The sequence below is a fragment of the Herpailurus yagouaroundi genome, unplaced genomic scaffold (genome assembly GCF_014898765.1).
Source record: "Herpailurus yagouaroundi ecotype Mexico unplaced genomic scaffold, PumYag 184, whole genome shotgun sequence".
NCBI classification, from domain to species: domain Eukaryota; kingdom Metazoa; phylum Chordata; class Mammalia; order Carnivora; family Felidae; genus Herpailurus; species Herpailurus yagouaroundi.
Window position 1 is genome coordinate 37,947,037 of NW_024412415.1, and position 6,792 is coordinate 37,953,828.

The following is a 6,792-nucleotide window of genomic DNA, read 5'->3' on the forward strand; positions in this document are numbered from 1 at the left end:
AGAGAGAGAGAGAGAGAGAGAGAGAGAGAGAGAGAATGAGCGGGGGAGAAGCAGAGAGAGAGGGAGAGACACAGAATCCAAACAAGGCTCCAGGCTCCGAGCTGTCAGCACAGAGCCCGACCTCACAGACAGGGAGATCATGACCTGAGCCGAACGAAGTCAGGACGCTCAACTGACTGAGCCACCCAGGAGTTCTGCGTCATTTTTTGTTGTTGTTGATGTGTGAGTTTACTTTAGAAGTTCCTGCTCTATTCTTTCTGACAGATTCTATTTTTCCAGATGCTTCTCAAATGAATATTTATTCCTCAGTCTTACATCTTACTTTTCTCCTTGTACTTCTGCAGCCTTTCCCTTTCTCTTACAACGTCATTCTCTGTGTCTGATCCTGTCCAGACTGTGCTCACTGTAACCAAACTGAACAGATGTAGAAAATTTACAGAATTCACCTCTTCCAAAACTTCTTTGCACAATTTTACCCAAAGTTTTATTGAACATCTCCTGTATTTTATCCAACATAGTCATTCATTGTGTTTTTACATACTTCACATTTGTATAGATTATTAGCTACTCGTTACCTTCCCAAATTGTCTTGCAAACAAAACCCTTTACATAGATCCAGCAAGTATCAGATTTTACATATACCTTACTTTGAAAAAGTAGCTCAAACTAAGTAAATGAGAAAGTGTTCAAATTGTCACAGCACTTATTTGACCACATCTGTTCATCTTTGCAGACCCAGTTAAACAATTAACTTTTATTTTAAAAAAGAAAAAGACAATACAGTAACATTTTGCCTTTTACTAATGTCTAAAAATATGCTCCACTAGAGAAAACATTTCATATCAAAATTGTATTTAGAAAAAGAACGGGATTCCTTCAAGACATAGCAGTCTAATTCCTCATGAAAATTTGTATAACTCAAAGTCAGGCGTGTAATGATCTTCGATCTTAATTTTTGGCCAATGTTTGGACTATGGAGCACATTTTTATTTAAAGACTTTTATTTCCTTTTGTTGTTTTAAACCTTGGGAGTATTAGCAGGTCAGCTCTATTAAGTCTCACAACACAAAAACCCCATCTGCATCTCTTTCCAATTTGAATCTAGTAACGTTGAAAAACAAAAACTTAAGAGCACAGGACCAATCCTGACGGTAGTAACAGGGCCTTTCCACCCCAGACCCAGGACCAATTTCTCTTGCCTCAGTGCTCCGTGATATCAGCAGTGACACTTCTGTCAGTTGCCTAAGAGACTAGAGGCTTGGGCCGCCTGGGTGGCGCAGTCGGTTAAGCGTCCGACTTCAGCCAGGTCACGATCTCGCGGTCCAGGAGTTCGAGCCCCGTGTCAGGCTCTGGGCTGATGGCTCAGAGCCTGGAGCCTGTTTCCGATTCTGTGTCTCCCTCTCTCTCTGCCCCTCCCCCGTTCATGCTCTGTCTCTCTCTGTCCCAAAAATAAATAAACGTTGAAAAAAAAATTAAAAAAAAAAAAAAAAGAGACTAGAGGCTTATAATCTCTTCAGGAAATGCTTTATTGCAAAGCAAACTATTTCTTCTGGTCATTTAAAATCTTATTTGGATTAATTATGTTAAGATGTGTTGCTTGACATCTGGCATGTCTTTTGTGCCACAGCTGCTCTAGGTACATCTGTCTTCTGTAGCTCATTTAAGTTCACCCAAAGAAGAGATGCACAATCAATAGTGAATATATGTCTAAAAATGTACTTGGAGAGAAAACTGCCAAACCATTGAAGCAAACAGCACTTGACAGAAAAGAAAAAGATTTGTGAATCATCTATTTCAAATACTGGCATTGCTACAAATCACAATGTTCACAACTACCCAGTATCACCCAAGCAAAATAGTTTCTTAAAGTTGAGCTCATTAATAATAAAATTCATGGGGCGCCTGGGTGGCTCAGTCAGTTGAGCATCTGACTTCGGCTCAGGTCATGATCTCATGGTCTGCGAGTTTGAGCCCCGCATCGGGCTCTGTGCTGACAGCACAGAGGCTGGAGCCTGCTTCAGATTCTGTGTCTCCCTGTCTCTCTTCCCCTCCCCCATTCATGCTCTGTCTCTCTCTCTCTCTCTCAAAAGTAAATAAACATTTAAAAAGTTTAAAAAAAAATAACAATAAAATTCATTAGGCTCCTTATTTTCTCCCACTGAGCAGTGTTAATTATCCAATTTTATATTTTCAGTATGAGTATATTACATTGTTACACTCCATTCCACATTGTTTCATCAGTTAACATCTCCAACACTCCTACTGTGTGCCAGGCACTACATTCAACTTCTTTTTCACAATGGGATTCTATGAAAAACTTCTAGATTCTATCTAGCCCATATGAAAAGATATTTCGTTCACTGAAAGAAAAAGCCATGAAATCTCCCTGACAATGAAATGGAAATACAAACTTCCTCACCAGAATTTGCAACTGCAGAGGCAGCGCAGCTGGTCACTTTAAGTTATATAAGCTCAAGCGCAAATCTCTCCGTTGAGGGCCTTCAAAATGGCCTACTTTACTTTATTCAAGATAGTGAACAGTATTAACTAACAAGTGGTTCAACATATACTTGAAGAAAAATAATAATGCTACTTTTTAAAGGATAACAGTAACAGCTAACACTATAGTGAGCACTTAGTACATATAGTACTGTTATACTACATAATATAGCATATGGCACATATAGTAATATATATTACATATAGTAAAAAATCACTCTATTAAAACTCACCATCTATAAGCCAGGTAGAAATCTAAGTACTTTATGGCCATTACCTCATTTAATCTTTGCATCATTCCCTAGGAGACTGGCATTATTATAAATTCCAAATTACAGATGATAAAACTGATATTTGGAAGTATTAAGCACTTTATTCAAAATCACTTAGCTAAAAGGGCTGGACTCAAACACAAGTCTATCAGGATCCAAAGTCTGTGTTCTTGATCACCATATAATAACGCTTGGCTTACGCTCATTCAATTTTAATTTTAAAGTCTAAAGTTCTTGAATGTCTTATCAAAAAGGTTACTTTTTTTGAGGAATTTAATTTTTTTTCAAGTTTTTATTTCAATTCTAGTTAGCTAACATATATGATTCCTCACTTACTTAAAACAACCAGTGCTCATTACAAGCGCCCTCCTTAATACCCATCACCCATTTAGCCCATTCCCCACCTTTAAAATAAGTTTCTTCCTTTAAAATGAATTACAACTTTCTTGATACATACAAAAAAACCAACACCGTAACTAAGGATTTTAATTTAAACTGTGGTCCTACCAAGTCTAAATATTTGGATGAGAAACAAAGTCTACCTGAATGAAAGCCTTGAGTCTCTATGGTAATGGGTCACAGAGGTGAGAAGTAAGAGACCTTGAGGGTCCAAAGTTTTCATTTTCAGGATAATGAAAGAGACTTTTTGAAAAACATTTATACTCAGTCTAAACTACCACATACTTAATCCAGAAACACTTAGGTGTTTTTTTCCCTAAGTCATCATTTTAAATAAATAATCTAACATTTTGATATCATACAGAGCATGGTATCCATTTCTGATGCACTATGTAAGAAAACATAAACTCCATAACAAGAGGTCAGACTATTGTAGGGCTATTACCAGTTGAAAGCATGAATCTTATAAGACATGTTATAGAAAACTATAAAATGGCATCCTTACCTATATGGACTCAAACTCAAAACAACAGCCATTTTTTTCTTTTAAATTTACATTCATTTGGGTCAGGAACAAGCTCAGCTCCACTTCACCAGTCATGTCATATGACTGAATTCAAGCTCATTTCAAGGAAAAGCTGCACTATGCTGTATTTAGAACACATTGCTGAGAATAGCCAGTTGAGTCTTTGGTAGGCCTATCCAAAAACCTTGCTTTAGTTGCTAAGAAACTACAATTTCACCGTATTATAAATCATTGAAAGAAGCCAAGCCACAGCACAGAGATTAAACACGTTAAGATCAACAACCTGTCACCTATTGTGCCAAATGAAACCATGCTGTTTCCACACATCAAATAGGTAAGGTGAAACTAGTATTAGGCTCCTTTAAGGCACATTGTTAACACAGACTAAAAACTGATGACACAAATCAGACTTCCATAGCGGCCTCATGCTTTGGAGGAAATCGAAAACTACCCAACAGACTTCACATGTTCAATGCTAGAGACAGAAGAATATTTCCTCGCTGACCCCTACAGTGATAATTCAAGGCGGTGAAGCATACATAAGATTTGATTAGTGCAATCTGTTACAACACTTACATTTAACGGATAGTGGGTTTTCAATCCTTTATTGATGCGTTTTCACTGTAATCTTCAGCATTTAAGCCCAGACTCTCCTTAGAATGCTTAACTCCGCTGGCTCTTTTTTTTTTTTTAAATGAGCCAATTTTTTTTTCATTTTCATTTAAAAAAATTGAAAACCATTACATCTCAACTATTCTAACAAGAGTAATTTTAAATTGTTCTAGCATAATGAAGACACTGAGGAATTAGCAAAAGTAATTTATAGTTCACTCTCTAGTACTGACTTCTCATAAATTCTTCCCTATAAAAATACTTTAAAGGCTGTTTCCACAAGAGCAGAAACTAGTTCACAGTACTTTTCACCGGTGAAAGATCAATTCAGCAGCTGAAATGCAACACATGTCCTCACCAGTCAGAATTCTCTGTCCAGATCCCCCATCACGGGGATTCCTCACGATTTCTCTCCATCTTCTCTGAAGAGCTTCAGCTTAAAACCGAATTCTGTTTCCACCATCCCCTGCACGCATCTCAGGAACTACTTGTATGTTCCTCAGAAATAATGTCTGCTCTTCCTCGAAACTTTTAGATCTTAAAAACCCACTTCCTCCATCGCCTGGTCTTCAGGCGGATTCAGTCCCACCAGGGCAGTTCCAGTTACGTGTCCCTGCCTTCCCAAAGGCCTAACCAGTATCCTCCAGCACTCGCCACAACTCCGCTCCTCCCATCCCTAATATATCCTCCACACTGCACACCAACATTACACCCCCAGCTTCCTGTATTTTACTCCCTTCCCTTATTTTCTGCCTTCGCCTCACCCCCATCTCTCTACCCAGGCACCTTTACTGCTCTAATAAATATTCCCCCTGCCTCAGTTTCAACCCTTTCTCCCCATCCTCTGCTCATTTTTCCTCTCCTTATTTAGACACTCCTTTTTGCTCTCCCAACCACTACCCCAGAATGCCCAACACTCCACCCTCCTTAGCAAACCCAACCCTCTTCCCCCATCTCGTTGAGAGCCCCAGCTGCTTCTCTTTCCAGATCCCTTACTGCAGTCAACCCACTACCTTAGCATTCCACCTACCTTCCCTCCACCTCCTTATCCAAGGTTCCCCGAGTCTTTGCCCCTCCTTGGGGCTCTAGTACTCTGCTCAGTATTCTTCAGGACTCCCCTCCCCCCTCCAAAGTCTCCCTTATTTTTTTAAGGATGTCGCCGGTCTCGCGGGGCTCCGGTAGAATCCCAGATGACCCCAGTGCCCGGGACCCCCGCTCTCTTGGGCAGCCTGACACCACTCTCGTCGCCTTAACCACAAATACCTGTTCTCCACCTCCTTCTTTAAAAGCTGCGCCCCCTCTCCATCCGCCCCCGCTACTCCAGCTCCTCACGTCGGCTTCCTGGGTGTCCCCTCCCTGACTTGGAGCGACGAGCCCCAAGATGCGGAGCCTCTAAGTCTGCAACACCTCAGGCTCCTAACGGACGCCCCCACCTCTCGGACCGGCGCCTCGGTTCTCACACCCGCGCCTCTTGGAACTCCAGACCGGCATCTCCTCTCGGGTCCGCAGCCCCTCAGATTCGACCGGCCCTCTTCCCCTTGCTCCGACACCTCCTCGGGCCCGGGACGGCCTGCTCGGGTCGCCGGCGTCTCTCAGCCCCCGCCCGGCCCGCCCCCGGCGCCCCACTTACCGTTCTGAGCGGCGCCTGGCCCTGGGAGGAGGGAGCCGGAGACCAGCAACAGAGAGAGGGCCAGGGCGCTGGGCAGCGACGAGCCCGACATCCTCCCTGCGGAAGACCGAACAGCGAATGGGCCGGGGCCGGGGCCGGAGCCGGGGCCGGGGAAGGGAGGGGAGGGAGGGAGGGGGCGGGCGAGTGCGCGAAGGAGTGAGCGAGGGAGGCAGCAACAGCTAGGCTCCGTCCTTCTCCGTCCTCCTCCTACCGCCGCAGCGCCCAAGCCTCGCGAGATCTTCACTCCGGGCCGTGGGCGGCTAAGGAGCAACGGCGGCAAGGCTCGCGAGAAGAAGCGGCCTCGACTGTGTTGCTGCCGCCCCTCACACTCTGCGTCCCGCCCCTGCGGAGGCTGATTGGCCTAGAGCGGGATGGGTCACGTGCCAACGGCGCTTCTGGCCACGTGACGGAGAGAGGCGGGGCTCCTCCACTCCCTTGGCCCTGAGAAACCGAGTAGTGTGCTTGCAGCTTACCTTCTGTGAAACGGGAGCACCCATAAATAAGAGGAAGCTTTGGGGACACAATATATTTCCTCCTCTCATCCTGCTTTTCATTTCTTGGAGCTCTTGGCCGCAGAATTTGATGCACCACCGCCTTTTTTACGCCTTCCTCTCATTGTCTCCAGTCCAAGTCCTGTTATTTCTTCTTTCTGGTCGTTGACCTTAGACCCCTACAGGCATCTGGCTCCAGCCTCCCTCCTTCACCTTATGTTTTAATTTTCCAGGCATAGTGATGTCTTCCCGGTGCCCGATACTACCTTGTCTTTCCTGCCTCTCGTGCTCCCGCCGCTTGAAATGTCCTCCTTTTCTGCGCTT

The 6,792-nt window shown here is 43.8% G+C and overlaps 1 protein-coding gene across 2 annotated transcripts in view; it reads right to left on the reverse strand.

The window, feature by feature from the left end:
* Window positions 1-6,211, reverse strand: part of NPTN (neuroplastin) — a 74,174-nt gene extending 67,963 nt beyond the window's left edge. The window contains exon 1 of one of the 2 annotated variants that reach the window (XM_040493215.1): window positions 5,939-6,211. In XM_040493215.1, the coding sequence (XP_040349149.1) occupies window positions 5,939-6,029 (91 nt within the window). In that variant the 5' untranslated portion in view covers window positions 6,030-6,211. The remainder of the gene's footprint in view (window positions 1-5,938) is intronic. The other variant, XM_040493214.1, reaches the window with a different exon arrangement.
* Window positions 6,212-6,792: the final 581 nt, after the last annotated feature.